General features: G+C 46.6%; 2 protein-coding genes across 4 annotated transcripts; one reads left to right on the forward strand and one right to left on the reverse strand.

Moving 5' to 3' along the window:
- Nucleotides 1-4,544: 4,544 nt before the first annotated feature.
- On the forward strand, nucleotides 4,545-5,824 carry LOC100284008 (FKBP-type peptidyl-prolyl cis-trans isomerase). Its single transcript, NM_001156906.2, has 2 exons — nucleotides 4,545-5,038; nucleotides 5,140-5,824. Exons 1-2 carry the CDS (start codon nucleotides 4,689-4,691, stop codon nucleotides 5,549-5,551), a joined length of 762 nt encoding a protein of 253 aa, NP_001150378.2. The 5' UTR covers nucleotides 4,545-4,688; the 3' UTR covers nucleotides 5,552-5,824.
- Nucleotides 5,825-6,050: 226 nt separating this feature from the next.
- Nucleotides 6,051-10,427, reverse strand: LOC100304216 (uncharacterized). Of its 3 annotated transcripts, XM_008645669.3 has the most exons (10): nucleotides 10,100-10,421; nucleotides 9,940-10,009; nucleotides 8,660-8,727; nucleotides 7,725-7,786; nucleotides 7,536-7,617; nucleotides 7,211-7,444; nucleotides 6,840-6,968; nucleotides 6,686-6,747; nucleotides 6,478-6,590; nucleotides 6,051-6,373 (listed from the first exon to the last, which is right to left on the reverse strand). In XM_008645669.3, exons 1-10 carry the CDS (start codon nucleotides 10,148-10,150, stop codon nucleotides 6,363-6,365), a joined length of 882 nt encoding a protein of 293 aa, XP_008643891.1. In that variant the 5' UTR covers nucleotides 10,151-10,421; the 3' UTR covers nucleotides 6,051-6,362. The 3 variants fall into 3 exon arrangements, with proteins under 3 accessions (XP_008643891.1, XP_035824014.1, NP_001159138.1); XM_035968121.1 differs by having other exon boundaries at nucleotides 6,064-6,535; nucleotides 10,100-10,427; NM_001165666.1 differs by having other exon boundaries at nucleotides 6,285-6,590; nucleotides 10,100-10,356.
- Between the last annotated feature and the right edge of the window lie 2,220 nt (nucleotides 10,428-12,647).

The raw sequence follows: 12,647 nt of genomic DNA on the forward strand, positions 1-12,647 counted from the left end.
GCCGAACAATGCGGAGCGGCGGGTTTGTTGGAGTTCGTCCTGATCCGGAGCTGGGAGAAGACTCTGGAAAGTGGGGCCCGCCTGGCGGTGATAGGGAGCAAGCGTGCGAGAAGGCAAGCTGTGCGCGGCAGAGGCTGGTGGGTGACTGACCGCGCGAGCCCCACATGTCATACCCGAGCACGCGCTGTTATCACGAATTGGGCCACGGAGAGATGGGCCAGAGAACGTATTCAGCCCAGGATGGGTTTTATTCTTTTCTATTTTCTGTGTTCTTCCCTTTTCTATTTCAAATCCCATTATAATTTGAATTTAGGTCTAAGTTTCATATTCAAAAACAAATGCACAAACAAAAGTATTCCAGCATGAATATGATTTGTTTTAATTTATTTATTTATTATATTATTTAATCAAATGCTTTCAAATATAAAATTTATACAAACTTAACATAGAGAATGGGTATTTTATGAAATATATTCTCTAATATAAAATGCTTTAGAGAATAAGTATAAATATTCATTTCAACCAAGGGGTAACAAATTCATATAGAGATTCTTTTATTTAAATCTTTATTAGGAACGTGTTATTTTAGGTGATGTTGCATCAAATGTAAGAAAATTTTATTGGAAGGCATTCTAATAACACAATCCTTGGAGAACTTTTTACTAAACTTTCAAAAATAAGATTTTGGGTGTTACACAGGGCTCGGACTCGGGCTAAGTCCCGGAAGACGGCGAACTCCGCCCGACCCAGGGCTCGGACTCGGGCTAAGTCCCAGAAGACGACGATCTCCGCCTCGCCCGACCCAGGGCTCGGACTTGGGCTCGGCCCCAGAAGACGACGAACTCCGCTTCGCCTGACCCCAGGGCTCGGACTCCGCCCCGGCACCAGCCGGCGATCTCCGCCTCGCCCGAACCTGGGGCTCGGACCCGACCTCGGCCACGGAAGACAGACTCGACCTCGGCTTCGGAGGAGCTTCCACATCGCCCAACCTAGGGCGTAGACCAGCCACGTCAACAGGAGGCGCCATCATCACCCTACCCCGAGCTGACTCGGGCCGCAGGGAACAAGACCGGCGTCCCATCTGGCTCGCCCCGCCAGATAGGCAATGATGGCGCCCTGCATACTCTGTGACGACGGCGGCTCTCAGCCCCCTTACGGAAGCAAGAGGACGTCAGCAAGGATTCAACCGCTCCGACAGCTGTCCCTCCGCCAGGCTCCATCGCTTCTCCGACGGCCACGACATCACACCAGCTGGGTGCCAAAATCTCTCTGGCTGCCACAACGGCATGTACTTAGGGCGCTAGCTCTCCTCCGCTAGACACGTAGCACTCTGCTACACCCCCCATTGTACACCTGGATCCTCTCCTTACGCCTATAAAAGGAAGGACCAGGGCCCTCTTAGAGAGGGTTGGCCGCGCGGGGACGAGGACGAGACACGCGCTCGCTTGAAGCCGCTCGCTCCCTCTCCCGCGTGGATGCTTGTAACCCCCTACTGCAAGCGCACCCGACCTGGGCGCGGGACGAACACGAAGGCCGCGGGATTCCCACCTCTCTCACGCCGGTCTCTGGCCACCTCGCTCTCCCCCCTTCGCGCTCGGCCTCGCGCTCGACCCATCTGGGCTGGGGCACGCGGCGACATTCACTCGTCGGCTCAGGGACCCCCCGGTCTCGGAACGCCGACAGTTGTAAAGTAACTCTCGGTATCTCTGACAAAGAAGTTATCATATTGAAGGTACCACCACCATGGTCCATGCATGTATGCACGATATTAAAGTCTCCATGCCTAGAAATATTTTCTGCAGAAAGGAATGGATCAACATTGTCGTGATTAAAAATAACATCACCATTAAATAGATTTTTACCTTGGAGTGAGAAATTTTCAACAAGAGCCCCACTCCCATCTGCACCAACGGGAGAGGTGAGCTGAGCCACCGAGTGCTCAGCTCCCCGGACATGCTCATGTATCTGCTCAACTGATACATTTGGAATAGCTGCATGAATATTTGTTGCTGGCGAAAATTCAATCGCCACACTGTTGAGGTCTGTGTTGATGTCTTCCAATGAAATTGGATAAACAGCTGCTGCACTCGCAGGAACACCAGGAATGGAATTCAGACAGATTGAATTGGCATCAACAGACCCCTCACTCGCATCAGCTGTGCACACTACAACAAAAGGTGTAGCTGCCTTTTTCCCATAGTCATGGCATATGGTGTTCAGGTTAAATGCATCGGCATCTACATGCCCCTCTCTACCAACAGTCCTGCTCACTACATCAAAAGGTACATCATTATTTTTTCTAGACTCTGCAACCCTAGGAGCAGCAACTGGGTAAATCTGTGGCATATCTGAGCAATGAAGAGAATGCGAATTAATATTAGAATTACTACCTTCATTAAGTTGAACCATAGAAGCCAAGTAAGAAGAAGGCCCACCGGTCCTAGAAAATTCACCTCTCTTTTTGTGCAGTTTGCTTGGCGTTCAGAATAATTGTGCCTTTAGCCTCTGTCCACTTATTATCATAAACGACCCCATGCGCAACAGCAGTTGGTGCTGCAACATTCTCCCTAAAAACTGAAGACCTATTAACAGCAACTAAGCATTTTTCTAGCGCAACTGGGCAATCAAGAGAAGATGTATTAATATGAGGAATAAAACTTTCAGTACTTTGAGCCAAAGAACCAAAGTCAGAAGGCACACCGGTTTGACGAATATCACAATTCTGCTGAGTAGCATGTTGGACGTTAGAAGAATTATCAACTTTGCTACCGGACACATCTTTCATCACAGTGTCCTTGGTGGTATCATCAAACTTAGGCTGGATATTATCGAGCCCATCAAAATCCTCATCCTTGGATTCAAAATAATCATCTTTCTTATCAGAAGGGTAATAATATTCTGACCAAACTCCATCTTTGCAAACCTTATCAATTTTAAAGAAAATTTCATACAAGCCTTCCCCGACCACTATGTCAATCGATTCTGGGATCTTGTCAACGTTTGTTACACCAACTAAGAGCCGAACAACACCCATCCGTTTTGTATATCTTAGATCGACTTTCTGGGTAGCACCTATAATGGTGCCCACCGCCCAAAGAGGAAGAAAAGATCGAATTTCATACGGCACTCCGTAGATATTGACCCAAGCCTTTTCCAAATGTTGAACGGGCTCTATTTTCTGCTCAAGTTCTTGAATGACCATTATACTTTTACCATATGCAGCATGAACATATTTCATGGCCACCATCCGTTGTAATTCGACTTTGGACGGAAAAGGTACAACGAAACCATTCGCATGACTTTGGACAGCCCAAGTCCATCTCACCGGAATGAGATGAGCCAACTCAGACTTTACTAACTCTGCCGTAATGGTGCCTTCCTTGGCAGTGATAAAAGCAGTTGAACTTTCTTTCAGCGGGATCAACCCCTTTGAACCAAAGTTCGGAATTTGAAAGAACCCAGATTCACCACTCCCAAAACCGCAAAGAATGGCATGGGGTTTAGGTCCATTGTATACCTGACAGTCAAGCGGCACATGGTCTCCCTCACAAATCTCACAGCAGAGATCCTCACGGCGTTTCTTGCCCTTGCCATCAGCCAGGGCGCCGTCATCTACTGTGTCTGCTGCTCTCTTTTTAGCATCTTCATCAAAAGCATTGGATGACACGACTCCCCTGCTTGATTCAGGCATGTCTCGGATGACTCTTCTATCAGATTCCAGAAACGAGCGCCCACCAAAGCGTCCACCACGGCCACGCCATGAGCCGCGACCACGATCAAGTCTGGGGCCCCGACCACGCAAAGCCCGACGATCCACTGTTTGGAAGCGATCCCGACCACTGTTCGAGCCAGCCTGACCCCGGCGATCAGCCAGTCTCCAAACAGAGGGGCGTCCGCCCTCAATTGCAGCTTCGCCAACACCAGCCATCAGCACCTGAGCGAAAGATCGCTTGGGAGCTACGGAGTATGGGGAAGGCTTCGCAAGATCAGGCTGTGCAAGAAACTATGGCCGAATATTGTGTCTGGTTCTACAAAAGAGACGCTGAGAAAGCGATCTTAGACCTGCGATTCGATTAACGATGGAATTGGAAGGCCGACTCTTAGAAGGAAACCGCATGTCCCGAGCAAAAGACAAGGTCCCATGCATTTGCAGGCGCATTTGTTCGTCTTGTTTGATACACCGCATGATAGATGTACTCGCAGCGGCTGGGTCTGCCTTTCTGGCGTTCACGAGATGGATGAGCCTGCGGCCCTGCCCGTTTGGGAGAGCCATGCCTTCTATCCAAATATACCAGTTTATGACTTTGTTTATAGAAAAACTTAGTTTATAGAAATTAGATTCTCAGTTTCTTAAAAACCAAAAAACTGACTTCTGCTAGCTAAAAGATAAAAACTGGTTTCTTAAAATTAGGTTGCTTGTAAATAGTGTCTAAATTTAGCTAGTATTTATAGCTAGACTAATAGGAGTTGCTCTTACCCCTCCAACGTGTCGGCGAGGACGGTCGGAAAAAAGACTTGGTGGATAGCTAGTGTTGTGCAGTCGGATAAGCCTTCAAGCACTCCTACACATGTGGCCACATTTCACTCGCAAAAAGCTCACGAGAATTGAACGAAACATAGAAAACCAACCTAAATATCCACTTCCGTCGTCCTGGACTCGTAGCTCATCCACGACGCACCGAACAGCAATGGCCACGTTCCTGGGAAGCTCACCGGCGCTCCTCGCCCGTCCCATCGCCAAGCCCCACATCTCCTGCGCGCAGACACCGCGGCCGCCAAGCGCCCAGAACCAGCCGCCGTCCAGCGAGCAACCGCAAGCACAAACACAGCAGCAGTCCGTGCAAGCGCAGCCACAGCAGGCGACGGCGAGGCCGAAGCGCGCGGGCGGCGCGGACTCCACGGACTGGGTGGCCTCGTCGCTGACGCGGCGGTTCGGGATCGGCGCGGGGCTGGCGTGGGCCGGCTTTCTGGCCGTCGGCGTCGTGTCCGAGCAGCTCAAGACCCGCTTCGAGGTCGCGCAGCAGCAGGCCAACACCAAGTCAGTGCCATTCATCACCATGCTTGCGCGCGGGTCGTTAGTTCATCCAGCTACGAAACCGCCATGACTGCATTCCTCTCTGCTCTCTCGTGCGCGCGCAGGGACGTGGAACAGGAGCAGGAGGTCGTCCTGCCCAACGGGGTCCGGTACTACGAGATGCGCGTCGGCGGCGGCGACGTCCCGCGGCCGGGCGACCTGGTGGTGATCGACCTGCAGGGCCGGGTGGCCGGCAGTGGCGGCGGCGGGGAGGCGTTCGTGGACACGTTCGTCGACGGCAAGCGGCCGCTGGCGCTGGTGATGGGCTCCCGGCCGTACACCAGGGGCATGTGCGAGGGCGTCGAGTACGCGCTGCGCTCCATGAGGGCCGGCGGCAAGCGGCGGGTGGTCGTCCCGCCGGGCCTCGGGTTCGGCGACGACGGCGCCGACTTCGGGGAGGAGCACGTCCAGGTCCCGCCCGGCGCGACGCTCGAGTACATCGTGCAGGTCGACAGGGTGTCCATCGCGCCGGCGTGAGGCGGCAGTAGATAGATCGCAGTCCTGTGGTGTTCTGATCTTTATTCCATGGCTCGGCTCGGTTCTTCTGTACTGGCAGTCTGACACTCGGTAGCGTGACCACAATTGTTCTAGACCCATGGGACAAGTTCATTCTCGTTTTTTCAAGCAAGATCTCCCAAAAGAGCAGAGAGATTTCTGGAGCTTGCAAACCAAGCTCGTTTTGAGCTTCCGCACTGGTACCCCGTGAACTGGTCACATTCTCGGTTTGTTTTTAATTATTTTCCTTCTTCCAAATTTATTGACTTTCTTTAAGCCTCTTGTTTCCCTGAACCCCTGCCCCAAGGTCTAACCAACACACACATAAACAAGAGTTTAAAAGGTTCAGTCCCAGTACTAACCGAGAATGTAAAATACGAAAATACATTGCATAACAAATACTACCAAATTGGGACAAGTATCGGCTCAGAGTTCAGTTCGCGTGATCATCTAATCAGTTCTCGGATTGATGGGAACCAGAAACAGGAACGTGGTACCGTACTTAAAAAAAAATACTTTAACACTATATGGACAAGATTGTTCCGTTCCCACTTTTTTGGAGCGAGGAAGGTGAACACGTTCCACGTTCAGGTTTCTAAGCATCTATTCATCTGCACATGGAGGCAGGGAGGGCAACAAAAGAAATCTAACTTTCAACCAACAAGATACATGTTTGAGCCTCGCGAGCGATAAATCAGGGGCCAAACTCCACTGTAACCCCTTGGAATCGAAGGTGGAATAACTGCCACGCACACAATAGCAACATAAACATCAGGCTGACCCATCAATGGGCTCATTCTGGTTCTGTCAAACCAAAACAAAAACAAAAAACGTAAACATACTGCAGGGATATTCTATACAAGTTCATCACTGAAGGGCAGCAGAACAGTTTGCAAGCACCACTCAACTGATTGGATCACCTCCCGGCCCAGGATTGTAGAGCGGGAGCTCAAGGAGGAAGGCAACCTTGAACCACGCAGGCAGGGAACCATACACAGCAGGTGGCAATGGGATAAGAGGGCTGCAGAGAACAATCAGCACTTAAACTCTGCTGCTAAAAACCAGTGGTTGGAGTCTGGAGAGAGATCAGGGAAAAAAACAGTGTGAGAATGCTACCTTGTAGTGTTCTTGTATGCACGGTATTCCTCCAATCGTCCATAGCGCTTATCAGCAGATGACTTCACGACACAGATGTGAAGAGTGGGGCATGTTAGCATTTTGCAAGTAATATATAGCTATGGGGTCTGAGGTCACCAGAGCAGTTACTAACCTCGAGGAGTGGGATTCCACTAACGAAAAGAAGCAGAAGAGTCAGGAATATAGGTCCAAGAATCACAAGCCATTCGGCATCTGAGATAACTGGGGTCGATGCTACAAATACTCCCCACCAAAGGAATATCTACACCAAATTCAATTCTTGTACAGATCAGCGCCATAAAAATTGTATGTGGAACATGCTGTACTTGCAACCACAACTCATAAGCATGTAGACAACAATACTAATTAGTATTGGCAGGTACTATTCAAGGACTCTGAGTTTTCGTTCTAGCCAATCTCAGTATTTAAGCAAAGCGAGTATACGCAAAGTCTAATCTTCATTTGTACCAACAATGACCAAAGTAACAAGCTTAATTAACTAACCTCCCCAAAGTAGTTCGGGTGGCGAGAGTACTTCCAAAGACCGGCGTTGCACCACTTTCCCCTGTTACTTGGAGAATTTTTGAACACAAGCTTCTGCTGATCAGCTGTTGCTTCTACACATATCCCGACCAACCATATTATCCAACCGATTATATCCCTGGCTTCAATCGAGGGGTTTCTGTCACTTGCATTCACAACAGTGACGGGCAAGCTGACAGACCAAACCCACACAGCCTGCCCGAACAGAAAAAGATGGCCTGGTGAGAATTTCTTCAGAAAAGGCACGGTCAGATCTTAATAGCAGAACACAAGTTGCAAAGGGTACCTGGAAAATCCAAAAAACTGCTAATTTCCCCAAATTATCACGCATTTTGTCAAACCTTCGGTCTTCACCCCATTGCAAAATCCTAGAAGTAAAAAAAAACAATTAGCAGTTTATTGAAATTTATCAACATGTTTTCAGTCAAGCTAACGATTATTCATATAGCGGTCACGTGACAGGCTAACAACATACCTCATCAATAAAAATAATCCTAGACGAAGACCCCAAATGGTGACAAGCACTGTCAGCACAATCTGAAATAGAGATTGAACTTTATAAATGCACGTATTTTAAAATAATCTTCATTTCATCCTATAAAAGTATACACCACAAATAAATTAAATCAATGCAGTGCCAAAGGAATGGTACTATCATTTTGTTCCATTTTCCTTCTAAAAGAAACAAACCTATTTTCGAGACTATGCTCGTCTCTTTCCTACCATTTTTAAGATTTCACAAGGACGAAAAATCAAAAAGATGCCTAAATTGCCTTTCCTGTGAAACTGGAACCATATAACAATGACTCAGTGTATTTAGATCAACATGGTTGCATTCACAGTGTCTAATTTTATTGCATGTGATGAAGCGATTTTGCTAGCTCTACATTATTAAATTTGCAGTGTCTAAGTTTAGTGTCTAATTTAATGGAAGTGACAAAACAATTCTGCAAACTTTAATGCAAATGACAGAAGTAGTTTTATTCATGCTAGATTGCTACAACACCGGTACACCACAGTATATGCATTATTCCAGACTAAAATTCAATGAATCATGGTAAATCCAGAGATATATGTAACTCGACATTTCCAACAAACAGCTTGCCACCATGCAGCAGAAACTGCAACTCACATTTTCACTTAGACAAGAATGTGATGAAAATGTAAATGCACTTTACAAAGTCAACTGCCGGTAGCAAAGTTGCTGGCAGTTGGCAAACAGATTTTTTTAGGTATCTGCACTGGGAAAAACTGACAATCCAGTGTAGAAGAAAAGAAAGCAGTAGTGCTGAACTGCTGATGAATTCTGCCCCCCCCCCCACCCCACCCATCCACAGAGGGCATCAATTCATCCATTCACTATGTTTACACTAACTAGAGTGAACATATTTATCATGAAAAAACACCTACCTGACGGAAATGCCATGCTCCCTTCAAAGCTAATGTTAGGATGGCGATTATGATAAAATTTGTACTGCCTGAAATTAGGAGCATAAAATAAATAATTGTGGACAAAAAATACAGCAAATCTCGTATGCTACATTGACCTCATGTAAGATTTTACAGACTGGTGCAGAGATTGAAAAGTTTATCAGTATTCAGATCGCTGGTTCATAAGGCATGGATGCCTTGTAACTTTGTAAGAATGAGGGACAGTTTGCATGTAAGCTCAGCATATAATTATCTTATAACAGACAAGGAGGCTATCTGGTTCAATGCCTACCAGGCATCGATCTTGTTCCCAAACACCCAAAATCGAATAGGGAGTTCCCTGCACCAGACAAACCTTGCCTAGGGAGTAACCGAACAAGCCTGCAAGAGGATTCCCAAAAACAAGCGAGAAAACAACTTCCCCAATCCCCAATTGTAAAACGTTTTCTTCTTTCTAGAAAGGTTGTTTTGACAATGTATCTTGACATAAGGGCATGTACAACCCGGAGACACAAGTTCAGTTTTCCAAGTATAAGAGACGACTAAAAGATTACATGGTACAACCCTGACACCTTAGATCATCAATGCAGATAAGAGACAACGTGTATGGAAAGTCATGAAGATACGGGCTCTTCGCTCTTGTATTTTTTCACTTAAGCCCTTAGAGACCCCATATTAAATGGGGTTGTACATGCCCTAATGTATGCTATATAAGTCATCGTCTTGTAATTTGGAATTGGATGAGTATAATACAGTTCAGGGGATAGGTTGGGTTTTTGGAGGCTTGGAGCAACAACTGCCACACAAACTGAGTCAAAGAAGTTAATAACCAATTTCACTAACCGTTATCTAAACTAAACTCTGGGGGGGAAATAACAAGGACAAGAATTTATCCTCTAAGCATCAGCAGGAATGAACGGTGTTTGGTTTATGGAATGAAGTGGTCCATCATCATCTCACTCTTTAGTTTTTTATGGAATAAAATGAGTTGATCTATCACCAGCTCGTTCCTTACGAGTTAATAACTAGTAGTAGTATGAGAAATAAGGACATTTCATTAAATTTAACAAATTAACTCACGATGCTTCAACTTGTCTAGAATGAAAATGGGTCGATTTCCCAAACTAAACACTCCGTAAATTCACATTCACTACTGGAATTCTGTTAGCAATTGCGCCCTACTAGTACAACTATACAAGGGACAGTCATGGCAACCCATTACCCATTCCAGTATCAAGAGCGGCTGAGTCAGTTTTTACCTGCGAAATCGGTGACCTTATCGAACCGGAGGAGAGCTGTGATGATGAAGAACAGCAGCTGGTACCCCACCTACCGGAAGCACAGAGAACGTAACAAGGGATCAAAACTCGAAGCCTTACTGAGAACCGGGAGAAGGGAGGAGGGGAACGGGGCACTTACAGTAACGATGGCGGTGAGCGCCAGGAAGTGCGAATCGAGCACGGTGCCCATCGCCCCGGTAGCTCTGTTTCTCCTCCCAACTCCCTCCCTGCAGCTCGTGCTAACGGAGGTGTTAATTGCGAGGAGAGCTGTAGGGAGCGAGTATTTAGCAGGGCGGGTTTGGTCGACGGCAGATGTGGAGCCGGAGGAGCCCGGTGGGAGTGGCAGTCATCCTCACCCCGGGCGGCCGGGCGAGCTTGTGGCCAGCATCGAAACAGGGAGGCCAGTGTTGGACTGGACCAGCCTGTGCGACCGCGAATACTTGCGGCGCGGGCTATGCGAATGCTTGGCCCAAAGCGAGAGGCACACGGAGGAAAAGGTCGTCTCGTTCGTACAGGAGACAATTCCTGGGTTGATTTGGTGACAAGGGAATCCCGGGAGGATTGTAGTGGATTGAGAGGGAAATGAATTAATTTCCTCCTCAATCCCCTCCAATCCTTCCGAGATCCCAGATCACCAAATTAGCCCTTAGGTTTTTCATTTGATGGTATTGAGTTGGATTAAATAGTATTGAGTTAGTTTAAATCTATAGCAAATCAAAATTCATTTCAATCCATTCTAATATACTTCAATCCACACAGAATTTGAATAGCCGAATAAGCCATTATTTGGATTTGACACCGGTATAAGTTGGTTTAGTGATATGAGAATTGGAATGACCTATAAAGGAAATAAATCCATTACTATTCTTAGGCCTAATTTTTTGTTAATTTCTTGGACCTTAAAATATAAACTTTTTTATTTGGTTTTAGATATAAATCTCTACTATATTAAAGCATCAGTTCCAACGGTCGTCTCGCGTCAATATTTTTCAAAAAAATACTCTACCTTTCTTTAGAATCAACTCGTACTCCTATGTTTTTTTCTCTACTACTAGGAAAGTTTATGTAAAAAATAAGATGAAATTATGTATAAAGTGAGTGTTTGAACATTAGTTGTTGGTTCCATATTCACACCCACCTAACCAATAGAAAATGTATATTTTGTGTTTTACTAAAATAAAATTTATCTTATTATATATATATAAAAGCGTAGTAATGCACGAGTATATGACTAGTTTGGTTCTCTATATAAGACCTTTGAAGGTGGTAACTTTCACGTGAAAGTCATTTTTACCCTTATTAAATATTTATCTAAATATTTTTTGTATAAACACTTACAATAAAAAATGATAATATAATAATTATGTATGTATGGATACTTCGAATAATTAATTACAGGACTACTGGAGACCTGCAACCGTATCGTATGCATATGAGCAGCCATATGCACATATGTGCGATCCTAACTCTTCGATGTATATCTGACGGTCGACACAATTTTTACAAATTGTGATGCGAGTTTCTTTTGCAAATACCCCTACTTCCCTTCTTCCCCACACAAGAGCACGACAACAACTGTGGAGAGTTTTGGGCATGGCCTGCTTCCTCGTTGGGCGTCACGTGCATGCTCGTCGGTCGCCACTGTGGAGAGTTTTGGGCACGGCCTTCTTCCCCACGTCGAAGTTGTACGACCAGCCAGGATCTTTCTACGAGAAGCTAACGGATGTGCAAGGAAGTGGAAGGGGGGTAAGGATAGCTAGGGGAGGGTTAAAGTGTTAATAATTGCAGCGACCATCGGATTAATGTTTAAGGGCCAGATCCCACGTGTGCATATGTGCACAGAGCTGTCCATGTGCATGCATACGATACGACCTCTTCCTAAAAATGCCTGAAAGCATGTCTGCCATGTACCTCGAGAAGAGTTTGTGCGTGTTGACCATCACTACCGGAATCAACCTCTTCGCCGAGTGCCGGAAGCACTCGGCGAAGCCTTAAAAACACTCGGCAAAGGCTTTGCCGAGTGTAACACTCGGCAAAGAAGGCTCGGCAAACAGTACATCGGCAAAGACTCCTTTGCCGAGTACTTTTTTTCGGGCACTCGGCAAAGATCTTTGCCGAGTGTCAGGGTGCACTCGGCAAAGAAAAGCGACCGTTACGGCGCCGGTTGACGGAGACGGCGGCTTTGCCGAGTGTCAACGGTGACACTCGGCAACGAAGAAATCTTTGCCGAGTGTCCTCCTGGAAGCACTCGGCAAAGCCGCCTTCTTTGCCGAGTGTCACTTGGGACACTCGGCAAAGAGCCCGCCAGGGAGGGTCCCCATGTCAGGCTCTTTGTCGAGTGTCCAAACTGGCACTCGGCAAAGCCGACCTCTTTGCCGAGTGCCAGCGACACAACACTCGGCAAAGAACCTAAGCCGGTGCCCAGGTCTGTGCTCTTTGCCGAGTGTTTTGACCCAGACACTCGGCAAAGAGCCTCTTTGCCGAGTGTTACACTCGGCAAAGTGACCAGTATGTACCTTTTTTATTTGTTTTTTGTTTTCCATCCACACAAACAGAAGATATCACATATATATCACATATATACATCACAGATATCATCACAGACATAAATAGCCAACACAAACATAAAACCGTGACCACAAACATAAATATCCATCACAAACATAAGTGTTCAACACAAACATAAG

The sequence above is a fragment of the Zea mays genome, chromosome 5, assembly GCF_902167145.1.
Source record: "Zea mays cultivar B73 chromosome 5, Zm-B73-REFERENCE-NAM-5.0, whole genome shotgun sequence".
Taxonomy (NCBI): domain Eukaryota; kingdom Viridiplantae; phylum Streptophyta; class Magnoliopsida; order Poales; family Poaceae; genus Zea; species Zea mays.